Source organism: Arachis ipaensis, chromosome B5 (assembly GCF_059453495.1).
Source record: "Arachis ipaensis isolate K30076 ecotype BB chromosome B5, ASM5945349v1, whole genome shotgun sequence".
NCBI classification, from domain to species: Eukaryota; Viridiplantae; Streptophyta; class Magnoliopsida; order Fabales; family Fabaceae; genus Arachis; species Arachis ipaensis.
Genome location: NC_142440.1, coordinates 5,526,313 through 5,538,942, shown reverse-complemented (window position 1 = coordinate 5,538,942; position 12,630 = coordinate 5,526,313). Strand labels below are relative to the sequence as shown.

General features: G+C 35.8%; 1 protein-coding gene across 1 annotated transcript; it reads left to right on the top strand.

The window, feature by feature from the left end:
- The first annotated feature begins 6,937 nt into the window (after positions 1-6,937).
- LOC148563258 (uncharacterized) lies at positions 6,938-7,438 on the top strand. The gene has a single exon (XM_088486694.1). It carries the CDS (start codon positions 6,938-6,940, stop codon positions 7,436-7,438), a length of 501 nt encoding a protein of 166 aa, XP_088342820.1.
- Positions 7,439-12,630: the final 5,192 nt, after the last annotated feature.

Below are 12,630 nucleotides of genomic sequence, written 5' to 3'. Positions count from 1 at the left end.
AAATTTATATTATTCAAATTGATAAAACAAAATTTCTAACAAATTAATATAGTTTTATTAATTTTATTAATTAATAATAATTTTTAAACCTAAATTTTGTTATCACGGCAACAAAACATTGAACTAACGTAAAAGGTTAGTCCCCCGGTCCAATCCAAAAATTTCAGTAACTGGCCTCTGGCCTAATACAAAAAATTTTATTAAATATTAATTAGAACTATTAACTAATTTAAATGAGACACAAATTTTAAAACTTTATGCTGGTTTCGGTGTTTTTTCTGCAACAATTCAAATGGTGGGTCTATCGATAATAATTTGTTCATCAATGCGGGTTCTATTATTATAGGCAAAGTCCAATCTTATTTTAACACCTTAAATCTATACATGTAGAAATTTTTGGCCATCTATATAATAGCATTGGCCTTTCTTTTATATAACCAACAAAGACGTAGTTAACTTTGTTGTGAAATAAAAGATATATATAATAGAGATGTATAAATAGAAGACTTTAGTATTAAAATAATTAGCTCAATAATAATTTATATATATATAATAATATTATATGTTGTAATGTGTATATATATACAAAGATAGAAATGAGTATTAAAAATAAAGAGAGAGAGAATCGCATTTGTTTATTGTTACAATCTCAATATAATAAAGATGATTAATATTGCTATTAATATTATATGTAAAGAGTAATAGAAAATAGAATTTAAAATACTTATAAAATAAAAGAAGAGAAAGAACTGTAGTAGAAATATAAAGAGAAGAGTATTTGATTGTAACATAAAGAGAGAGTATTTGATTTTATTATTATTGTGTATATTCTCTTGCCTCAGATCATGCTTTTATAGGCAAAGAGAAGTTTATTTTTCAAACTACATTTATTTCTTTCATCCTAAGAACTTGTTCTCTTCAACGTAGAAAATGGGTTGCCCATTAAATGGACATCCATTCTTATCCTTTCCTAGTCACAACACTCCCCCTTGGATGTCCATTTAGGATTATGCCTCGTTAAAACCTTACTAAAGAAAAACTTTAGTGAAGGAAAAAAAGTACAAAATCCTTTGTGATGAGAACTGCCTCATTAAAAACCTTGTCAAGAAAAACCCAATGGGAAAAAAACTTGACCAAGGGAAAAAGAGTACAGTCTCCCCCTCTTGCTGACATCATTTAATGTCTCGAAATCGGCGCATCCCAATCTTATGTACCAATCTTTCAAAGGAGGATTTTGGGAGTGACTTTGTAAATAAATCTGCCAGATTGTCACTTGAACGGATCTGTTGGAGAAGAATTTGGGAGAAATATGCTTTGTTCTATCACCTTTGATGTATCCACCCTTAAGTTGAGCAATGCATGCTGTATTATCTTCAAACAGGACAGTTGGAGCTATCTTATGATCAATCAGTCCACATGATGATAGAATATATTGAATCAGACTCCTCAGCCAAAAACACTCGCGACTAGCTTCATGAATCGCCAGTATTTCAGCATGATTAGAGGATGTTGCAGCAATCGTCTGTTTCGTGGACCTCCAAGATATAGCTGTACCACCATATGTGAACAGGTATCCTGTTTGAGATCTCCCTTTATGTGGATCAGACAAGTATCCAGCATCTGCATAGCCAACTAATTGTGACTTGGATCCATAGGGATAAAACAAACCCATATCAACCGTCCCATGAAGATATCGAAAGATTTGTTTGATTCCACTCCAATGTCTTCTGGTTGGAGAGGAACTATATCTTGCTAGTAAATTCACAGCAAATGATATGTCAGGTCGCGTATTATTAGCAAGATACATTAGCGCTCCAATGGCACTAAGATATGGTACTTCAGGACCAAGGATATCTTCATTTTCTTCTTTAGGACGGAATTGATCCTTTTTCACATCTAAAGATCTTACAATCATTGGGGTACTTAATGGATGTGACTTATCCATGTAAAATCTTTTCAAGATCTTTTCTGTGTATGTTGTTTGATGAATAAAGATCCCATTTTTTATATGCTCGATCTGCAGGCCGAGACAAAACTTAGTCTTTCCAAGATCTTTCATCTCAAACTCTTCTTTTAGAGTTTTTATAATTGTTGGAATCTCTTCAGGAGTCCCAATGATATTTAAATCATCAACGTACATAGCAATTATAATGAATCCGGATGCAGATTTCTTTATGAAAACACACGGGCAGATATCATCATTCTTGAATCCGTTTTTGGCCAGATACTCAGTAAGACGATTATACCACATTCGTCCAGATTGCTTTAGACCATATAAAGATCTTTACAATTTGACTGAGTATAACCCTTGCGAATATTCATTGGATGGTTTAGATATCTTTAGTCCTTCAGGGACTTTCATATAGATATCACGATCTAATGAGCCGTATAAATAGGCTGTTACCACATCCATTAAATGCATATGCAGTTTATGATATGCAGATAGGCTGACCAAATAACGCAAGGTTATCGCATCCACTACGGGGGAATACGTTTCTTCATAATCTATACCGGGCCTTTGTGAAAAACCTTGTGCCACAAGTCGGGCTTTGTAGCGCATAACTTCATTTTTCTCATTTCGTTTTCTCAGAAATACCCATTTGTATCCAACAGGTTTTACATCTTCTGGTGTACGGACTACAGGTCCAAAGACTTCACGTTTTGCAAGTGAGTCTAATTCAGCCTTCATGGCTGCTTCCCATTTTGGCCAATCATTTCTTTGTCGACATTCTTCGACTGATCTTGGCTCAAGATCCTTACTTTCATACATGATATCTAATGCCACATTATATGCAAATATTTCATTGACAATTGTCTTATTTCGGTCCAATTTCTCTCCTGTAAAGACATAATTTATCGAGATCTCGTCATTTTCACAATTTTCAGGTACCTGAACGTCTTCTGGCGTTATATCAGAATTTTGGACAACTGCAGGTGTCTTTACTATGTCTTTTTCAACAGGAATCGTATTTACCTCTTTTCTCTTTCGAGGATTTTTATCTTTGGAACTGACAGGCCTGCCACGCTTCTGGCGTGTATTTGCTTCAGTGGCAGTTTGTCCAACTGGGACATCAATTCGAATTGAGGCATTTTCCGCCCTGCCACACTTCTGGCGTGAATTTGCTTCAGTGGCTACTTGTCCTACTGGGACATCAACTCGAATTGGGGCATTTTCCGCTGGTATATACGACTTGGTTATCCTCTTTGTATCGGAAAATGCATCAGGCAATTCATTTGCTATTCTTTGCAAATGTATAATCTTTTGAACTTCCAGTTCACATTGCCCTGATCGAGGATCTAAATGCATCAATGATGATGCATTCCAATTAAGTTCCTTTTCAGGAAACTTATTCTCTCCCCCTAATGTTGGAAATTTTGATTCATCAAAATGACAATCCGCAAACCGGGCTTTAAACACATCACCAGTTTGTATCTCAAGATACCTCACTATAGAGGGAGAGTCATATCCAACATATATCCCCAATTTTCTTTGGGGTCCCATTTTGGTGCGATTAGGTGGCGCAATGGGAACATATATCGCACACCCAAATATTCTTAAATGGGAAACATTTGGCTGCTGGCCAAAAGCTAATTGCATAGGAGAGAACTGATGGTAACTCGTTGGCCTCAAACGAATAAGTGCTGCAGCATGTAAAATTGCATGCCCCCAAACCAAGGTTGGGAGATTTGTTCTCATAAGCAAGGGTCTAGCAATTAATTGGAGACGCTTAATAAGTGATTCTGCTAACCCATTTTGTGTGTGAACATAAGCTACTGGATGTTCAACACTTATTCCATTAGCCATACAATAAGCATCAAAAGCTTGGGAAGTAAATTCACCAGCATTATCAAGACGAATTGCTTTAATTGGGTTTTCTGGAAATTGTGCTTTTAATCGAATAATTTGAGCCAGCAATCTCGCAAACGCCAGGTTGCAAGAAGATAATAAGCACACATGTGACCATCTCGAAGATGCGTCTATCAGGACCATAAAATATCTAAAAGATCCACATGGTGGATGAATAGGTCCACATATATCACCTTGAATCCTTTCTAGGAATTCAGGAGACTCAAATCCAATCTTTACTGGTGATGGCCTTAAAATTAACTTCCCTTGAGAACATGCAGCACAACAAAATTCACTAGTTTTAAGAATCTTCTGGTTCTTTAGTGAATGTCCATGAGAGTTTTCAATGATTCTCCTCATCATGGTTGTTCCCGGATGACCCAATCGGTCGTGCCAAGTTATGAACTCATTTGAGCTAGTAAACTTCTGGTTTACAGTGGCATGTGATTCAATTGCACTAATCTTGGTATAATACAACCCAGATGAAAGTGAGGGTAATTTTTCTAATATAACTTTCTTATTTGAATCATGAGTTGTTATACATAAATACTCATGATTTCCCTCATTCATCGTCTCAACATGATATCCATTTCGGCGAATATCTTTGAAACTCAACAAGTTTCTCAGAGACTTGGTAGATAATAGTGCATTATTTATTATAAATTTTGTTCCTCCAGGAAACAAAATTGTAGCTCTTCCGGAGCCTTCTATCACATTGCCTGAGCCAATAATAGTGTTAACATATTCCTCTTTTGGCACAAGATGGGTAAAATATATATCACTTTTGAGAATAGTGTGCGAACTTGCACTATCCGCAAGGCATACATCTTCATTACATATCCTTGCCATTCTCTTCAAAAACAAATAATAATAAAATGAGTAGTATGCACAGTTAAATTGAATACTTGATCCGAATTATTTTCTAAGAAACACTGTACATAAAATAATGTCATATACCAAAATTTTATTTTAAAATTTGACACAATTAATAATTTCAAAATTCATAAATATCAATATTTCATTATTTATGTACATCACATTTGAAACTTAAATACATAGAAAATAAAACTTTAACAATAAATTTTTTTTTTTACATTATTTATTTACATAGATACTTCACAATTTCACATATTAAACTATTCCATCATTGATCAAATGGCCAATATTTCCTTCAGGGTCCTCAAAGAAATCAGATACATCATAATGAGTGGTGGAGTTCTCAGCATCATTTGAAACAAAATTTGTTTCCTTTCCTTTGTAGTTCTTTTTCAAAGATGCCTGGTAAAGATCGACTAGGTGCCTTGGGGTACGACAGGTACGTGACCAATGGCCCTTTCCACCACAGCGGAAACACTTCTCCTCGGTTGATTTATTCTGCCCGATATTCTTTTCTTTGTCCCACTTCTGGTGAGATCCTCTCTTTTGAACATAATTCTTTTTCCTTCCATAATTTTTCTTGTTATTAAAAGCTTGCCATTTACCTCTTCTGGGGTAATGATTTGCCGCATTTACTTCAGGAAATGGGGCGGCGCCAGCTGGGCGCGCTTCATGATTTTTTAATAACAACTCATTGTTGCGTTCAGCAACAAGAAGGCAAGAAATTAACTCAGAATATTTTTTAAACCCTTTCTCTCGATACTGCTGCTGCAGGAGCACATTCGAGGCATGGAAGGTTGAGAAAGTTTTCTCCAACATATCATGATCAGTTATTTTTTCTCCACACAATTTCATTTGTGAGGTGATCCGAAACATTGCAGAATTATATTCATTTATAGATTTAAAATCTTGTAAACGCAAATGCGTCCATTCATATCGGGCCTGAGGAAGTATCACCGTTTTCTGATGATTATACCTTTCTTCAAGGTCTTTCCAAATATCTGCAGGATCTTTTAATGTAAGATATTCATTTTTCAATCCTTCGTCAAGATGACGACGGAGAAAAATCATGGCTTTAGCTTTATCCTTCTGGGATGCATTATTTTCAGCCTTAATGGTATCTCCAAGATCCATTGAATCAAGATGGATTTCAGCATCTAATATCCATGATAAATAATTGTTTCCAGATATATCAAGAGCATTGAATTCAAGATGAGAGAGCTTCGACATAATGAAAATTTGTTACCTGAGTCTTCCTAAAAATTTGATCAGAGTCTCGTGCTGATAACGTGTTGTGAAATAAAAGATATATATAATAGAGATGTATAAATAGAAGACTCTAGTATTAAAATAATTAGCCCAATAATAATTTATATATATATAATAATATTATATGTTGTAATGTGTATATATATACAAAGATAGAAAGGAGTATTAAAAATAAAGAGAGAGAGAATCGCATTTGTTTATTGTTACAATCTCAATATAATAAAGATTATTAATATTGCTATTAATATTATATGTAAAGAGTAATAGAAAATAGAATTTAAAATACTTATAAAATAAAAGAAGAGAAAGAACTGTAGTAGAAATATAAAGAGAAGAGTATTTGATTGTAACATAAAGAGAGAGTATTTGATTTTATTATTGTTGTGTATATTCTCTTGCCTCAGATCATGCTTTTATACGCAAAGAGAAGTTTACTTTTCAAACTACATTTATTTCTTTCATCCTAAGAACTTGTTCTCTTCAACGTAGAAAATGGGTTGCCCATTAAATGGACATCCATTCTTATCCTTTCCTAGTCACAACAAACTTCAGTCAGTTTTTTTTTTTTGGTCAATAATAATTTTCTATCCTCGTAACTCAATTCTCTCCTATGGTTTGGGTTTGAAGGAGTGTAGTACAAAACTTTCGTACAATCGTGCTTTTTCGTTACTGTACAGCAAAGGTCGGTGATATCCTATTCCACCAAACACAATCAACATGTCAAACACAAATACCATACCAGATACACAAAACACAACCCAAGACCAAGAAGATAAAGAAATCCTAGTAGTGTTCAACAATGAAGACGTAAAAGAAGGCCTGTAAGGGTGCAAAAATAGCTTAATAGGAAGATTACTGACCGAAAAAAGCATCAACGGCGCATGGATACAATCTGCAATGTAAAATATTTGGAAGAAACCAGAAGGTCTAGGAATAGTAGAGTTGATGTACAAGATCTACCAATTTTTTTCTCAGAAAGAGACAGACTTAGATAGAGTGTTGAAGGGGAGTCCATGGTATTTTAGAAACTCGTGGTTTCTCTTGAAGAAATGGGATAGAAGCAAGGATCCAGTAGAGAAAGAACTAGACAAATCTGACATCAAGGTGCAAATATGGAACTTACCTGAACACTGCAAGACTGCAAGGTTAGGGTGGAAGATAGCCTCTTCTTTGGATGTTGTTAAAGAGTGTGATGTTTTTGAAAACACAAGAGACCAAGCGCGTTTCATAAAAGCCATAGTAACTCTTAACACAGACAAACCCATCCTAAAAGAGGCGAATATTGGCTGCAAGGAAGATGGGTTGATCTGGACATATTTCAAATACGAAAAGCTACCTAACTTCTGTTACTACTGTAGGCTGATAGGGCATGAGAAAAGCAATTGCCAACAAGCAATAGATGATGAGGAAAAAGGAGAGAACAAATCTAAAGAGCTAGGGTCCTGATTGAAAGCCAATTTGATAGGAAGCATAGTGAAAGTAGCGAAAAATCAACAAAATGGAGACTCGGAGGAAAGGAAGGAAAAAAACACTATATCCCAACAAAGGCTTACCGCAAAAATGTTAGAAAAATTAGAGAAATTAACAATGACAGATATACCAGAGTCATCTAACAGTAAGGGGAAGGAGGCAGAACAATTACAATACAATCCAGAACAGAGAGCAAGAATAGAACAAGAAGGAACAGAAGAAATTCCTTTAACACTAGTGAAATAAAACAGCAACATACCGCTGATGATGGCCACTGAATCCTTACCAGAAAAAGCAGAACAAAAAGAGAGCACAGAGAACATAGAAGAAAAAACAAAGAGGAAATAAACAAAGAAGAAAGAGATGAGGAAGAAAGAAAAAGAGTTTATTCCAACAGTCTTGGAAGAGGTCACCAGCACAAAGACAGCAAAGGAGATAATAAAACAAGGGAACAAAACTTGGAAGAGGCAAGCAAGACAAATGACAGCAACAACAAAAAATAAAAAAGAGAATGCAGATTTTGGAGGACAAATGAGGAAGGCACTAGAGTTTGAGGAGATGGAGATTGATAGTACTGAGGTGAAAATGATAAAGATCAATGCAGAACCCATACTTCTAACGGCAGAGGCTGCTCAGCAGTCTTGCCGAAGGCCATGAAGATGATTAGCTGGAACTGTTGTGGGCTTGGAAATCCATGGGCAGTTCGAGCTTTGACAAAGCTCATTAAACAACAAGGACCCAACCTTGTGTTTCTCATGGGGACAAGGAGAAAATAAATAGAAATGATGAGAATGAGGTATAAAGGAGGGATGGCTAATATAGTGGTTGTGTACTGTGAAAGTGATGGTAGACAAAGAACTAGGGCCCTAGCAATGTTGTGGGACAACACCATCAAAGTAGAAGTCAAATCTTTATCTACCAATCACATAGATATGGAGGTAAAAGTGCTGAAAAATGAGCAAAGATGGAGAGCAACAGAATTTTATGGGAAGCCAGAAAATGAAAATAAACACATTAGCTGGGATCTTCTAAAGTCGCTATGGAGAGACTCTAATTTGGCATGGATAGTGTTCGGAGATTTCAATCAAATCATGGGACAAGAGGAGAAGCAAGGGGGGAACCCAATTACTTATTCACAGGTTCAAGGCTTCAAAGATGTTGTCCAAATAAATGAATTGCTTGATCTTAGCTTTGTGGAGCACTCATTTACATGGACAAATGGCCAATCAGGGGAAGATAATATCCAAGAAAGGTTGGATAGAGCTTTGGCAAATATGGAATGAAAACAAACCTTTCCGAAAATAATTGTCCAACACCTCAGCAAATACAAATCAGACCATAGCCCTATTTTAATTGATATGATGGGTGAGCAAAGTCGAAGAAGGAAGATTCCTCACGGTTCAGATTCGAAAAATGTTGGCTAAGCAACGAAGAGTGTGAAAAAAACTGTGGGAGAAGTGTGGAAAAGGGAACAAGGACCCATACAAGGACGAATATCTTGTTGCGTGAAAGAGTTAGGGACAGGCTCTTTGGAAACATACCAAAGAAGATAAGAAAGCTACAAAACAAACTCCAACACCTAAACACCATAAAATAGGAAGAAGGAGTCATCTTGCAAATCAAATAGGTGGAAGCGGATTTGGACGAAGCACTTAAGGAGGGAGAAACTTGGTGGGCTCAAAGATCCCAAACCAATTGACTTAGGCATGGAGACCAAAACTATAGATTCTTTCACCAAAAAGCTTCACAAAAAAAGAGTAGAAATTAGGTGAAAGCCATCAAGGATGACGCTAGAGTAACATATGAGGAGGAGGAGAAAATTGAAGATAGAGGTATGGTGGAGTATTTTGATAACATCTTCAGGTCAGAGGGTGTGGAAGAAGTAGACAAGTGGCTGATGTAGTGAAGAATAGGGTTGATGCAGAGAAAAGAGAGTTCCTAGATCAGCCTTTCACTATTGAAGAAGTAACCCAAGCCCTCAAACAGATGCATCCAACCAAAGTACCAGGACCCGATGGTATGCCGACACTCTTTTACCAAAAAATGTGGAGAATTATGGGTAATGATATTACTGATGATGTGCTTAATATTCTAAATCATGAAGATGATCCCTCCCCTATTAATTCGACCCATATTTGGATGATTCCAAAAGTCAAGAATCCTAGATATGCCAAAGACTTTAGACCCATCTCTTTATGTAGTGTTGTTTTTAAATTAGTTACCAAAACTATTGCAAATATACTCAAACAAATCCTTCCAGATATTTTTGGAGAGTTCCAAAGTACCTTTGTGTAGGACAGGTTAATTACTGACAATGGATTGGTGGCGTTCGAAATTTTTTATTACATGAAGAAGAAGGTGACAGGTTAAAAGGGGTACATTGGACTCAAATTAGACATGGCCATGGCATATGATAGAATAGAGTGGTGCTTTTTGAAAGAGGTCATGATATCAATGAGTTTCTCACAAAGATGGGTGAATTTAATCCAAAGATGTGTCTTGACGGTGACTTTTTCACTTTTGGTTAATGGAATCCCAAGTAAACCGATTCTGCCAACACGGGGTTTGAGGCAGGGAGATCCACTATCTCCCTACCTATTTTATTTTGTGTGAGGAAGTACTCTCAGGACTCCTAATCAAGGCCCAAAACAGCGAGATTATCAGAGGTATTAGAGTTGCCCGACAAGCTCCCTAGATAAATCACCTATTTTTTGCGGATGATAGCATCTTGTTCTCCAAAGCATCAGACCAAGACATACAGGGTATTAAGAAAGTTCTCATCTAATACCAGACAGCTTCAGGCCAAAGAATCAATTTAGATAAGTTAGAAATTTTTTCAGCCGAAATGTGCCTACTATCAGACAAAATCTTATCCAAGACTGGTTAGGGATAAAGGCGGTGGAACAACATTCGAAGTACTTGGGCTTGCCCACTTTCGTGGGAAGATCCAAGAAGAAAGTTTTTGATTTTATCCAGGAGAGAGTTTGGAAGAAGCTTAAGGGATGGAAGGAGAAATATCTCTCAAGAGTAGGGAAGGAGACACTGATAAAAACGATTGCACAATCAATTCCTACTTATATCAAGGGATGCTTTTAATACCCAAAGGAGTTTGCCAACACTTAGAAGCCATGATAAGAAAATTTTACTGGGGGAGTAGGAATGGCGAAAGGAAGATACATTGGGTCAATTGGTATAAACTTTGTTCTAACAAATCAGAAGGTGGACTAGGATTCCGGAAATTTGAAGCCTTTAATTCAGCGCTATTGGCGAAATAAGGGTGGAAATTAATGACAAGACCTGAGTCCCTAGCAGCAAGAGTCCTAAAAGTGAGGGATTTTCCAAGAACCAGTTTCCTAGAAGCATCAACAGGCTAAGCACCAAGCTACACATGGAGAAGTATTTTGAATGCAAAAGAAGTTCTTGAAAAGGGGGGCTATGGAAGATAGGAAATGGAAGGTCTGTAAAGATTTGGGGGTACCATGGTTACTAGAACAGAACAATAACAGAATATGGAGCCCAATTAACAGTTTATATGAGAATGCAACAGTTAAAGAGTTAATGAATGATGAAGGAAATAGATGGGATATTATGAAAATTAGGAACATGGTCATGGAGTTTGAAGCCCAACAAATCATAAGAATTCCACTACCAATAACAGCACAGCAAATTCATCTATGGAAGCACCAGAGTGGATTGAATTTTTATTGAAGTCCCTTAATTCCTAAGATCAAGGTTTACTGTGCAACTGTCTTCTATCTCTTTGGACAAGCCGTAACCATCTCATTTTCGAGAATATAGAAGAATCTTCTACGGAAGCAGTTGATCGAGATTTGCATTCTAAATTTCAATTCAGTTTTTACTAAGGGACAAAAAACATCTATAATGTACAAAAAAACATCTAAATCATATCGAAAAATGTTTAAATTACATGAAAAAAGCATCCAAATCACATAGAAAATGAGAGCGCAACGCAAGGGAGGATGGCGACGCGATGGAGATGTGCGACGCCAGGGAGGGGCACGGTGCAATGGGCGACGTGGCACGATAGGAAGTAGGAAGTAGATGAAGGAGTGCGACACGACATGGTGAACAGCGACGCAGCTCTCTCTAACGCCTTGCACGGTGATCACGACGCCACGACACATCGAATGACGATGTAGCAATAGTAGCTCCAGGGGAAAGCGATCGTGTCACTTACGCAAGATCTCATTGCAGCGAGGACGTAAAGGAATGCACGAGGAACTCGTGAGAGAAGTCCTTCCCGCGGCGACGCGCGCAGCGCACTTAGAATTAGAGATGTGGTGGTGGCAAAATTTCTGACGAAAGGTTGACGTGATGAAAGAGTTCCTATCTACACAACAGTTATTGGGTTTAATGGAGGTTACATTGTCTAATCCTAATTATTCAAAATCTAATTAATCTTAATTTTTTAAAATTAATTTTTAAATAAGTTGTTTAAGTTGGCTGAGTATGTTGGTCCCTATATTTTCTCTTGTCATATTACATATGTATCTATCTCTTATTTAAAATTGAGAAATATATATATATATATATATATATATATATATATATATTACTTTTAAAATAAACGGGGACATACCATTATTATTATATCCTTAAGCTATATATTTTTTGTTTTTAACATTTCGATGTAATTTTTTAATTTTATTTTTATGGTGAAATCGCGTTATAGATGATACTATCGTTCAAAAGTAATTTACGGCCTTACCAGATAAGGAGTTGTATATTCTACAAAATTGTAGAGAAGAAGTGAGAGTCATAAAGTAGTTACAATTTTTTTTTTAATTTTAAGTTTTTTTGTGTAAAAATTGAAATTTTGTATCTAAAAATTAAAATTTTCGTTATAACCTCTAATTAATAAATACAATTCTGAATTTTAATAATGCTACCTAATTGTTTGAGGTTTTGAGCCTTCATTATTCCAACTTTTAACGAGCAATTTTATTTGATCATTGTCTATGTTTACTTAGCATTTAACTATCTTATTCTCTTATTATTTTGATAGTATTTGTTTGTTTGTAAAGTATTTGATGGAGCTTTATAAGAGAGTTCCATAAAATGGAGCCATGCAAAATATTTACAAAATTATTCCAATTTACTATTTTATATATATTCATTGTTAATAAATATTCTGTATAATCTTTTAT